At 41.5% G+C, this 14,309-nt stretch overlaps 1 protein-coding gene across 1 annotated transcript in view; it reads left to right on the forward strand.

The window, feature by feature from the left end:
- Nucleotides 1–218: 218 nt before the first annotated feature.
- The window catches only part of trip11 (thyroid hormone receptor interactor 11), a 97,933-nt gene continuing 83,842 nt past the window's right edge, over nucleotides 219–14,309 (forward strand). The window contains exon 1 of the mRNA XM_065025034.1: nucleotides 219–310. Coding sequence (XP_064881106.1) covers nucleotides 219–310 — 92 coding nt within the window. The remainder of the gene's footprint in view (nucleotides 311–14,309) is intronic.

Below are 14,309 nucleotides of genomic sequence, written 5' to 3' on the forward strand. Positions count from 1 at the left end.
TCAGGAGAAGTGCAGTATTAACATAAGGAGACTTGTACTTGGAATACGGAGGAGGAATGGAGGGAAAAAGAGAGGCAGAGGAGGTCTAAGAGAGAGAGAGAGAGAGAGAGGAAGAGGGTGAGCTTGAGTCGGTTAAAAATGGTGGATTAAAGGAAAATGGTTTGTTAAAGAAGAATAGTAGAAAGTGTACGCAGTGTGAGCTGAAGACAGGAGGAGAAATGGAAGTGAATGAGGTCAAAGTATCAGAGGTGATAGGTGTGGTGAAGTTCTCGACGCCCGAGGCCTTCACCAAGGGTCAGGATAAAGATGAGTCTGTGACATTTTTGGAAAAAGTGGACCCTTGCCTTTTGACTGATCTATTTGTAGTTTCAGGGTGGGTGAAAACAAGAGTTGGGTGCTGTGGAATCGGTCAGGGTAACCACAAGTGGTCTTGTGATAATCGTTTGTGTTTCTGCTGGTCAGAAGGAGAAGGCTCTGCGTGTTAAATGAACAGGGGCAAGAAATGTGAATTGTTTTGCTCTTATGAAAAGGGCGCCATTGAAAGGAGTGATTATTGGGGTAGCAGTAAATGTAAAAGTTGACCAACTGAAGGGGAAGATTCCCGGTGTTTGTGATGCTCGTGGTTTGGTGCGACGCAGACAGGGTGGTGTGAGTGGTGAAACAGAAGAGTCGTTGTCTGTTCTTCTGAGTTTTGATGTTGTCTTTCCCTGACAAAGTGATGTTAGGATATATAGGTTATCCTGGACAAGCTTTTGTGCCGAATACATTACGTTGTTACAGGTGCCAAGCTGTTGGGAAAGTTATGATTAAATGACTGAACAAATCATTTTAAATGGAACTGTAACTAAGTAAACTTATACTCTGTTTTATTATATCTGATTAAAAATATGAGTTCATAAGAAGGGATTGTGTGACATGGACAAGGAGTAATTAAAGTTAATGAACACCATTCCAACTAGGAATAAAACTAATGGGTTGTGGACTGTGAAAACAGATAAGGTCGTTAGCCTATGGTTGACCCTACAGAAACTTAGCTCTGGGGTTTTTAGATAAGGCAGTGAGTGCAAGTTTTCTGTTAATTAGAACTGTCAGCTCAGTGGTGATTGATAATGTTGAGGGGTCAAAAGTTACCTGGGAGTGTGTTAGTAAGTTAGAATGAACTTTTCACCTCCCTTTGTCCCGGTCGAGAGGAGGGGATTCTGTTATAGCAATGAAATGACGTCATGATCTGTATATAAACTGTTATTCGTGGTTAAGTGGGAGCGCGCTCCGAGAATAAATTCTGTTACCTATTATTGAAAGACTGGTCTGCGTCTATTTTATGCAAACAAGAATCTTACAAATTCTCATAAAATAGATTAAGGGTTTTCAATTAATGAAAGCACATTGGCATAATTCAATTACATTAACACAAGCTTATGGGCATATGGCAGCAGTGTGTGTACGAGTGAGGTTCCTCGGTGTGAGAAGTGTGCAGAAGTGCATGAGACAAAGGAATGTGTAGCATTGGGGAAAGTAGTGGTATGTGTTAATTGTAAGGGTGCCCATGCGGCTGGGGATCAGAAATGTCCCGTGTGAGAGAGAGGCAGGTTGAGGTTTCAATGGTTAGAGTAGTGCAGAAGTTGTCTTGTGCTGAGGTAGTAAAGAAAGTAGAGGAAGATGGGTCAAGGTGGAGGGATACTGAGAGGAGTGGTGTGACTAGTAGATCTGTACCAGTACAGAGCGAGCGATCCTGAGAGGAGGGGTGTGACTAGTAGATCTGTACCAGTACAGAGCGAGCGATCGATCCTGAGAGGAGGGGTGTGACTAGTAGATCTGTACCAGAAAAGGGAGGGATCCTGAGAGGAGAGGTGTGACTAGTAGATCTGTACCAGAACAGAGGGAGGGATCCTGAGAGGAGTGGTGTGACTAGTAGATCTGTACCAGAACAGAGGGAGTGATCCTGAGAGGAGGGGTGTGACTAGTAGATCTGTACCAGAACAGAGCGAGCGATCCTGAGAGGAGGGGAGTGACTAGTAGATCTGTACCAGAACAGAGGGAGGGATCCTGAGAGGAGGGGTGTGACTAGTAGATCTGTACCAGAACAGAGGGAGGGATCCTGAGAGGAGGGGTGTGACTAGTAGATCTGTACCAGAACAGAGGGAGGGATCCTGAGAGGAGAAGTGTGACTAGTAGATCTGTACCAGAACAGAGGGAGGGATCCTGAGAGGAGGGGTGTAGTAGATCTGTACCAGAACAGAGGGAGGGATCCTGAGAGGAGGGGTGTAGTAGATCTGTACCAGAACAGGGGAGGGATCCTGAGAGGAGGGGTGTAGTAGATCTGTACCAGAACAGAGCGATAAACCAACAAGTGATATATGTTTCAGTAAGATTGGATTTATAGCATTTATAGCAATGGCTATCAACTGTACTGCAGGGATGGAACGTAAGTTGCAGAAAATTGAGATTGGGAAAGGGGGATACCTAATCAGTTGTCCAACTGAAAAGTGTCTTCTGCATGTAACCCAACCCCTCTGAATCAGAGGTTGTGGTGGCAGCTACAGAGAGGTATTTGGGTGTGTGAGACTTGACATCAGAAGAGTTACAGGGGGTGTTAAGTGGTGGTGTCCCGTCCTTTCAGGTTGTTGGCCTGAAGTAGGACTAAATATATTTAAATAGTGGAGTAGGGTGGTGTTAGTTAGATGGTAGGGTATTTGATTATTTATTTGTTTATTTTTCAAGCAAAGTGTAAGGGAGTTGTACTCCCAGCCTAGTAGGTGGCGGTAATGCAACATTTATTGGATGCCAACCGCCGTTAAACCTCATCGAAGAAGAACATTGCAGAAGAACATTGCAGTCTTGAATGCAGCCCAAGTATAATCAAATATTTGTATAACTAAACCAAGATAGACCACAGCCTGTCGTCTCCAATAGGAATAAATGAGTCATAGTTTGCAGAACAAGCAAGGAGGTGAGCAGAGCCAAGAACGAGCTAGCGAGATCCTATTTACCTGTTATAGCATGTATCTTCATATTTCCATTAGGGAACGCCTACTCTGTGAAGTTCACGCTTGCACTCCTAAACAATGCGATTAAAAATAATAATAATAATAACTTAGTCCACTCTGTTCAAAACAGATTCTAGTTTTGGCAACAGAAAATTGTCATGAGATCAAATGTTTAATTGACGAGGAAATGTGCAAAATGTCGACCCAAAATCCATCTCCTTCCATATTCTCCCACTGCCGGGCCACTGGGCTTCCTACTCACTACCATATTTGGTCACGAGTGGAAACGCAAAGCGGATGCTTCACATTTATAACATCCGGTGAAATATCTGTCTCGTTGTTCTATCTGTTATGTTCTTCCAATGTCCCATGATTCCGTGTTGCGGCTGTCCACGTCAAGCTCTGTCTGTGACAACACAGCACCGAGCTGAGATGGCAGACCTAGTACGTTATCTGAACCGGTATATACATACACGATAAAGACAACTGATATAATAGACCGGGTAATCTTCTCATTAATGTTACGCGGATGATCTATTATCGAAGTTTGTTTAGATTCGTAAATCCACGGGATCAATTTGACTGCAAGTGAGTGACACATTCAGCTAGCAAGTCTACGTTAGCATACCAGCTAACTAGCTATCCGGCCAACTACTGTAGCTAGCTTGACAACCAGTTTCACTCTACCAAATTGACAACTTCACAAAGGTGACAAAGCTAGTTTTAAGAAGTGCTGAATTGTATGAAGGTAGGGTCGAAGTTGATCGCCACCTTACCAGCTAGCCTAGCCAGTGTTGGGCCTTTTTGTTATTGTTTAGCTAGCTTACTAGCTAACGTTAGTTATTCTCAAAGATGTCATCGTGGCTGGGTGGACTGGGCTGTACTATCCGGTACTATCAACTGGGCTATCAACTGTACTATCAACTGTACTATCAACTGGCCAGGTCGGGGATATCAACTGTACTATCAACTACTATCAACTCATTCATCAACTGTACTATCAAATATCAACCTTCACCAAAGATATGCTATCAACTGTACTATCAACTGTACTAGATATTGTACTATCAACTGTGATATCAACTGTACTATTGTGATATCAACTGGTGACTGTACTATCAACTGTACTAAACCAGAAGCTATCAACTGTACTATCAACTGTGATATCAACTGTACTATCAACTGTACTATCAACTGTACTATCAACTGTACTATCAACTGTGATATCAACTGTACTATCAACTGTGATATCAACTGTACTATCAACTGTGATATCAACTGTACTATCAACTGTGATATCAACTGTGATATCAACTACTATCAACTGATATCAACTGTACTATCAACTGTGATATCAACTGTACTATCAACTGTGCTATCAACTGTACTATCAACTGTGATATCAACTGTACTATCAACTGTACTATCAACTGTACTATCAACTGATATCAACTGTACTATCAACTGTGATATCAACTGTACTATCAACTGTACTATCAACTGTACTATCAACTGTACTATCAACTGTGCTATCAACTGTACAGGAGGTACCTCACAGCCAGCAGGGCACTCAGGTCAGCAGGAAACTAATAGCTAGAAGCAATTTAACTGAGATGTTTCAGTTCTTAGGTGAACAAGTTCAGGGCTACTACACAATTGTGAAACGTCTGGGAGAGGTTTGAGAACCACTGCGCTACAGGACATGTTGCTGGTTGGTTATTCTATAACCGGACTGCAGTAAACCGGATCAGGATAGCTTTCTATTTGAGCTATGATCAGATAACAAGATTGCAATATGACCATAACATATCAGCATCAATGTAAACGTTTAATGGAGAAAATGCATCCTGTTAGAGTTTCACATTATAACATGCGAATAGCATTTGATTTCTTATGTATGTGTGTATGTATGTATGCATGTATGTATTTATGTATGTATACACTTACGGTCAAAAGTTTTAGAATACCTACATATTCAATGGTTTTTCTTTATTTTTACTATTTTCTACATTGTAGAATAATAGTTAAGGCATCACCACTATGAAGTAACACATATGGAATCATGTAGTAACCAAAAAAGTGTTAAACAAAACCAAATATATTTTATGTTTTAGATACTTCAAAGTAGCCACTCTTTGCCTTGATGACAGATTTGCACACTCTTGGCATTCTCTCAACCAGCTTCACCTGGAATGCTTTCCAACAGTCTTGAAGGAGTTCCCACATATGCTGAGCACTTGTTGGCTGCTTTTCCTTCACTCTGCGGTCCAACTCATCCCAAACCATCTTATTTGGGTTGAGGTCTGGTGATTGTGTTGGCCAGGTCATCTGATGCAGCACTCCACCACTCTCCTTCTACAAATAGCCCTTGCACATCCTGGAGGTGTGTCGGGTCATTGTCCTGTTGAAAAACAAATGATAGTCCCACTAAGGCCAAACCAGATGGGATGCCGTATTGCTGCAGAATGCTGTGGTAGCCATGCTTGTTAAGTGTGCCATGAATTCTAAATAAATCACAGACAGTATTACCAGCAAAGCACCATCACACCATTTTTATTTATTTTATTGAACCTTTATTGAACTAGGCAAGTCAGTTAAGAACAAATTCTTATTTAAAGTGACGACCGAACCAAAACACCTCCTCCTCCATGCTTCACGGTGGGAAATACAAATGCGGAGATCATCTGTTCACCCACACGGCGTCTCACAAAGACACAGCGGTTGAAACCAAAAATCTTAAATTTGGACTCCAGACCAAAGGACAAATTTCCACCGGTCTAATGTCCATTGCTTATGTTTCTTGGCCCAAGCAAGTCTCTTCTTCTTATTGGTGGCCTTTAGTAGTGGTTTCTTTGCAGCAATTCGACCATGAAGGCCTGATTCACACCTCTGAACAGTTGATGTTGAGATGTGTCTGTTACTTGAACTCTTTGAAGCATTCATTTGGGCTGCAATTTCTGAGGCTGGTGACTCTAATGAACTTATCCTCTGCAGCAAAGGTAACTTTGGGGGTCTTCCAGGGGTCTTCCATTTCTGGAGTGGTCCTCATGAGAGCCTGTTTCATCATAGCGCTTGATGGTTTTTGCAACTGCACTTGAAGAAACTTTTTAAAAGTTCTTAAAATGTTCCGTATTGACGGTCCTTCATGTCTTCAAGTAATGATGACTGTCGTTTCTCTTTGCTTATTTGAGCTGTTCTTGCCATAATATGGACTTGGTCTTTTACCAAATAGGGCTATCTTCTGTATACCACCCCTACCTTGTCATAACACAACTGATTGGCTCAAACGCATTAAGGAGGAAAGAAATTCCACAAATTCGCTTTTAACAAGGCACACCTGTTAATTGAAATGCATTCCAGGTGACTACCTCATGATGCTGGTTGAGAGAATGCCAAGATTGTGCAAAGCTGTCATCAAGGCAAAGGGTGGCTATTTGAAGAATCTCAAATATAAAATATATTTTGATTTGTTTTTACACTTTTTTTGGTTACTACATGATTCCATATATGTTATTTCATAGTTTTGATATCTTCACTATTATTCTACAATGTAGAAAATAGTAAAAATAAAGAAAAACTCTTGAATGAGTAGGTGTGTCCCTAATTTTGACTCGTACTGTGTGTTGTCATAAGTAAACAATGTTTGACAGACAGACAGACGGACAGGAACCACAGAGAACTTTGATCACTACGTTCCAACCGACACATACTGGACGCAAAGCGAGATTACGCACATGACTCATGTCAGTAACTCTTGGAAGGCTGTTTCACTTCTGAAATTAACACACAGCCAATAGTACTTTGTTGTTGTATTAAATAAACATATTAACTATTGAGAAAGAACTAGGCTAATTGGACTGAAAATATGTTTGAATTGTAGGATTTACTTAGAAAATCTATTTTGTTTGTGGGGTTCGTGTAGAAGAGTGAAGGTGAAGGCATGTTTGTTTGTGGGGTTCGTGTAGAAGAGTGAAAGCATGTTTGTTTGTGGGGTTCGTGTAGAAGAGTGAAGGCATGTTTGTTTTGGGGTTCGTGTAGAAGAGTGAAAGCATGTTTGTTTGTTTGGTTTGTGAAGAGTGAAGAGTGAAAGCATGTTTGTTTGGGGTTCGTGTAGAAGAGTGAAGGCATGTTTGTTTGTTTGGGGTTCGTGTAGAAGAGTGAAGGTGAAGGCATGTTTGTTTGTGGGGTTCGTGTAGAAGAGTGAAAGCATGTTTGTTTGTGGGGTTCGTGTAGAAGAGTGAAGGCATGTTTGTTTGTGGGGTTCGTGTAGAAGAGTGAAGGCATGTTTGTTTGCCTTCAGAATGTTGTTTTGTCATGTGAAACACTTTAAGCAGATCTCTTCATATGTGTCACATGTAGTTGCCAACCCTGGTAGTGCCTCATAGCTGCCGGATAGATAAAATACCTCATCACCTTCCAGATAATATCAGATTCCCTCAGAATGGCAGTAGCCTATTTTTTAAAAGCACAGAAATCAATATTATATCAGGATTTCCCGCCCTAACGTCCGTAAATGAAGATAGTTGCTTAGTGAAAATCCATAATTGGTGAGTAATTAACATATTTTTCCCATTTTATAACCCTTGCAGAGCTGTCTAATGGGAGTTTAATCTAGGTTCAGGACTGTAATCTAGGTTCAGGACTGTTGCTGCCACCACGGACTCTAATCTAGGTTCAGGACTGTTGCTGCCACCACGGACTCTAATCTAGGTTCAGGACTGTTGCAACAGGAGTTCTGGCTTGTAAGGCCTCTAGGTAGCCAGGAAGGATGTGTTAAGATGAGGGGGTCTAGAAGAGATATATGTGTATATATATGGAAAACATTAGGAACATGTCACATAAAGGTACAGACTCGACAGAGTAGAGACAGGCGACAGAGTAGAGACAGGCGACAGAGTAGAGACAGGCGACAGAGTAGAGACAGGCGACAGAGTAGAGACAGGCGACAGAGTAGAGACAGGCGACTATGGGGATCAGATGGGTCTATGATCAATATTTACAGTAACATACACACATATTGCGGTGTTTTCCATGAGTTTGCCTACATTTCCAGCACCTGAGGAAATGACCTGGACGTGCGCGTGTTTTTTTTCAGCTTTTGTAGTTGATAACGTACCGTAACTACAAACGTAGAAGACTGCCAGGGTTTTATCATCATTACCAACTGAGGGCATGGTTATACAACGTAGAGCAACAACTGAATATTATTGAGGACTTCCATTGTCCAAACGGTATCATCATATCACGCACAGTGGAAGGAGGAAGGATAGGGCCGCCCATCACAACGAATAAACTGAACCGGGCCCCGTTTTCCCTAAAACATTTTAACACCAGGTTAATCGTTAGAACCTTTTTGTAGGAGCAATTGTTACATCTCCGAGCTGTGTCCCAAAACCATTGTTATTAAAGTTGCACTTGAAAAAAGCTTGTTATCTAACGCCTGCCTCAGACCACTTGTAGAACAGCGAAGTGCGTCATTGGAGCCCCCCCCCCCCCCCCCGTGTCATTTTATACACAAAAGATCTCCCCTTAACACAGAATCACATGGTTTATCCATCTCTCTGTGACGCCGATAACTTCAGGACAAAGTTGACTACAAATACAAAGTAAGTTGCCAAATGTCTTTTTGCAATTGTTACAAACAAGCGACCATGTAAAATGATGCTTCAAATGAAAACCCGAAATGACTGAATTAAAATAAACAGTAGTCTATAGGCTTATTTCAATCCATATTGAAATACATTTCATGTCCAATCAATTGAGTTTTTTCTGCTTGTAGGCTACTGTCTGTAATTTGTCTCAATATATTTCATGATGTGTAGCCTAACATGTGCGTAATGATGTGCCAAGCTTGGGATTTGGGGAATTTTCATTGGGTAAGCATTAGAATAAGCCGCCTCCATATGGTAGTATCTCTCTAGGAGCTGGTCCGTCGTCAGTATTGGGGAAATAATTATAATGATAAGAAAATATTTGAATGGAGAAATCTCATCTGAGAGCAGCGTTCCCTTTTCCATCGAGCCTATCAAGATAGACACACATGCTCCAACAACGCACTTAGTGACCGTTCTTTCTGCATGTTACATCTTCGGGCCGTTGTGGGAAAGATCGTTAAAACACCAACATTCTGTCACTGTCTGGGAACTGGTGCCTGGTAAATAGGAAGGAGCATGCAGATTATATGCAGATTATATGGGGTGAAGAAGGTAGAGGAGTGGGGGGTAGAGGAGAGGCACAGGTGGGGGAGGAAGGGGCCGGGGCCTTGGGTAGAGGAACGTGAGTGGGGGGGAAGGGGCGGGCCCTAGGGTAGAGGACGGGAGTGGGGGAAGGGGCGGGTCCTAGGGTAGAGGGACGGAGTGGGGGGAAGGGGCGGGGCCTAGGGTAGAGGGATGGGAGTGGGGGGGGAAGGGGCGGGGCCTAGGGTAGAGGAACGGGAGTGGGGGAAGGGGCGGGGCCTAGGGTAGAGGAACGGGAGTGGGGGGAAGGGGCGGGGCCTAGGGTAGAGGCACTGGAGTGGGGGGTAGGGGTGGGTCCTAGGGTAGATGCACAGGTGTGGGGCCTAGGGGCGGGGCCTAGGGTAGAGCTACGGGTGTGGGGGGGAAGGGGCTGGGCTCCTTCCCCCCCACACTGGACACTGGAGTTCTGTAGGAGTGCTATGGCCCTAAACAACAGTCAGCGTCTCTAAAGTACAGATACTGGGGCACATGCCGACTAACGGAAATACACGCCACAATTTAATTCCAAACTGTTTTGCTAATTAACCTATAGACCGATAACCATGACTGTGTTTACATCGACTGATATTTCGGTCATTGAAAACATTCTCCCGGACAATTTTGCTGGCAACTACTTTATTTATCGGCTATTCATTTTTTTTAATCGGCCAAAAACCGACAATTACCGGCTAACAACAACCCTGTATATTAGGACAGTAGGTACAATTACCGGCTAACAACAACCCTGTATATTAGGACAGAAGATACAATTACCGGCTAACAACAACCCTGTATATTAGGACAGAAGATACAATTACTGGCTAACAACAACCCTGTATCTTAAGACAGTAGGTACAATTACCGGCTAACAACAACCCTGTATATTAGGACAGTAGGTACAATTACTGGCTAACAGCAACCCTGTATATTAGGACAGAAGATACAATTACCGGCTAACAACAACCCTGTATATTAGGACAGAAGATACAATTACCGGCTAACAACAACCCTGTATCTTAAGACAGTAGGTACAATTACCGGCTAACAACAACCCTGTATATTAGGACAGAAGATACAATTACCGGCTAACAACAACCCTGTATATTAGGACAGAAGATACAATTACCGGCTAACAACAACCCTGTATATTAGGACAGAAGATACAATTACCGGCTAACAACAACCCTGTATATTAGGACAGAAGATACAATTACTGGCTAACAACAACCCTGTATCTTAAGACAGTAGGTACAATTACTGGCTAACAACAACCCTGTATCTTAAGACAGTAGGTACAATTACTGGCTAACAACAACCCTGTATATTAGGACAGAAGATACAATTACCGGCTAACAGCAACCCTGTATATTAGGACAGAAGATACAATTACCGGCTAACAACAACCCTGTATATTAGGACAGAAGATACAATTACCGGCTAACAACAACCCTGTATATTAGGACAGAAGATACAATTACCGGCTAACAACAACCCTGTATATTAGGACAGAAGATACAATTACCGGCTAACAACAACCCTGTATATTAGGACAGAAGATACAATTACCGGCTAACAACAACCCTGTATATTAGGACAGAAGATACAATTACCGGCTAACAACAACCCTGTATATTAGGACAGAAGATACAATTACCGGCTAACAACAACCCTGTATATTAGGACAGAAGATACAATTACCGGCTAACAACAACCCTGTATATTAGGACAGAAGATACAATTACCGGCTAACAACAACCCTGTATATTAGGACAGAAGATACAATTACCGGCTAACAGCAACCCTGTATATTAGGACAGAAGATACAATTACTGGCTAACAGCAACCCTGTATATTAGGACAGAAGATACAATTACTGGCTAACAACAACCCTGTATATTAGGACAGAAGATACAATTACTGGCTAACAGCAACCCTGTATATTAAGACAGTAGGTACAATTACTGGCTAACAACAACCCTGTATATTAAGACAGTAGGTACAATTACTGGCTAACAACAACCCTGTAAATTAGGACAGAAGATACAATTACCGGCTAACAACAACCCTGTATATTAGGACAGAAGATACAATTACCGGCTAACAACAACCCTGTATATTAAGACAGTAGGTACAATTACTGGCTAACAACAACCCTGTATATTAGGACAGAAGATACAATTACCGGCTAACAGCAACCCTGTATCTTAAGACAGTAGGTACAATTACTGGCTAACAGCAACCCTGTATATTAGGACAGTAGGTACAATTACTGGCTAACAACAACCCTGTATATTAGGACAGAAGATACAATTACTGGCTAACAGCAACCCTGTATATTAGGACAGTAGGTACAATTACTGGCTAACAACAACCCTGTATATTAGGACAGAAGATACAATTACTGGCTAACAGCAACCCTGTATATTAAGACAGTAGGTACAATTACTGGCTAACAACAACCCTGTATATTAAGACAGTAGGTACAATTACTGGCTAACAACAACCCTGTAAATTAGGACAGAAGATACAATTACTGGCTAACAGCAACCCTGTATATTAGGACAGAATATACAATTACTGGCTAACAGCAACTCTGTATATTAGGACAGTAGGTACAATTACTGGCTAACAACAACCCTGTATATTAGGACAGAATATACAATTACTGGCTAACAGCAACCCTGTAAATTAGGACAGAAGATACAATTACTGGCTAACAGCAACCCTGTATCTTAAGACAGTAGGTACAATTACTGGCTAACAACAACCCTGTATATTAGGACAGTAGGTACAATTACTGGCTAACAACAACCCTGTATCTTAAGACAGTAGGTACAATTACTGGCTAACAACAACCCTGTATATTAGGACAGTAGGTACAATTACCGGCTAACAGCAACCCTGTATATTAGGACAGAATATACAATTACTGGCTAACAACAACCCTGTATATTAGGACAGTAGGTACAATTACTGGCTAACAACAACCCTGTATCTTAAGACAGTAGGTACAACTACCGGCTAACAGCAACCCTGTATCTTAAGACAGTAGGTACAATTACCGGCTAACAGCAACCCTGTATATTAGGACAGTAGGTACAATTACCGGCTAACAGCAACCCTGTATCTTAAGACAGTAGGTACAATTACTGGCTAACAACAACCCTGTATATTAGGACAGTAGGTACAATTACCGGCTAACAGCAACCCTGTATATTAGGACAGAATATACAATTACTGGCTAACAACAACCCTGTATATTAGGACAGTAGGTACAATTACTGGCTAACAACAACCCTGTATCTTAAGACAGTAGGTACAATTACCGGCTAACAGCAACCCTGTATCTTAAGACAGTAGGTACAATTACCGGCTAACAGCAACCCTGTATATTAGGACAGTAGGTACAATTACCGGCTAACAGCAACCCTGTATCTTAAGACAGTAGGTACAATTACTGGCTAACAACAACCCTGTATCTTAAGACAGTAGGTACAATTACTGGCTAACAACAACCCTGTATATTAGGACAGAATATACAATTACTGGCTAACAACAACCCTGTATATTAGGACAGTAGGTACAATTACTGGCTAACAACAACCCTGTATATTAGGACAGAATATACAATTACTGGCTAACAGCAACCCTGTAAATTAGGACAGAAGATACAATTACCGGCTAACAGCAACCCTGTATCTTAAGACAGTAGGTACAATTACTGGCTAACAACAACCCTGTATCTTAAGACAGTAGGTACAATTACTGGCTAACAGCAACCCTGTATATTAGGACAGTAGGTACAATTACCGGCTAACAGCAACCCTGTATATTAGGACAGAATATACAATTACTGGCTAACAACAACCCTGTATATTAGGACAGTAGGTACAATTACTGGCTAACAACAACCCTGTATCTTAAGACAGTAGGTACAATTACTGGCTAACAACAACCCTGTATATTAGGACAGAATATACAATTACTGGCTAACAACAACCCTGTATATTAGGACAGTAGGTACAATTACTGGCTAACAACAACCCTGTATATTAGGACAGTAGGTACAATTACCGGCTAACAGCAACCCTGTATATCAGGACAGAATATACAATTACTGGCTAACAACAACCCTGTATATTAGGACAGTAGGTACAATTACTGGCTAACAACAACCCTGTATCTTAAGACAGTAGGTACAATTACTGGCTAACAACAACCCTGTATATTAAGACAGTAGGTACAATTACTGGCTAACAACAACCCTGTATATTAGGACAGTAGGTACAATTACCGGCTAACAGCAACCCTGTATATTAGGACAGTAGGTACAATTACCGGCTAACAGCAACCCTGTATATTAGGACAGAATATACAATTACTGGCTAACAACAACCCTGTATATTAGGACAGTAGGTACAATTACCGGCTAACAGCAACCCTGTATATTAGGACAGAATATACAATTACTGGCTAACAACAACCCTGTATATTAGGACAGTAGGTACAATTACTGGCTAACAACAACCCTGTATCTTAAGACAGTAGGTACAATTACTGGCTAACAACAACCCTGTATATTAAGACAGTAGGTACAATTACTGGCTAACAACAACCCTGTATATTAGGACAGTAGGTACAATTACTGGCTAACAACAACCCTGTATATTAGGAGAAGACACAATTACTGGCTAACAACAACCCTGTATATTAGGAGAAGACACAATTACTGGCTAACAACAACCCTGTAAATTAGGACAGTAGGTACAATTACTGGCTAACAACAACCCTGTATATTAGGAGAAGACACAATTACCGGCTAACAACAACCCTGTATATTAGGACAGTAGGTACAATTACTGGCTAACAACAACCCTGTAAATTAGGACAGTAGGTACATTTACTGGCTAACAACAACCCTGTAAATTAGGACAGTAGGTACAATTACTGGCTAACAACAACCCTGTATATTAGGAGAAGACACAATTACCGGCTAACAACAACCCTGTATATTAGGACAGTAGGTACAATTACTGGCTAACAACAACCCTGTATATTAGGAGAAGACACAATTACCGGCTAACAACAACCCTGTAAATTAGGACAG

Source organism: Oncorhynchus nerka, linkage group LG12 (genome assembly GCF_034236695.1).
Source record: "Oncorhynchus nerka isolate Pitt River linkage group LG12, Oner_Uvic_2.0, whole genome shotgun sequence".
In the NCBI taxonomy this organism is placed as follows: domain Eukaryota; kingdom Metazoa; phylum Chordata; class Actinopteri; order Salmoniformes; family Salmonidae; genus Oncorhynchus; species Oncorhynchus nerka.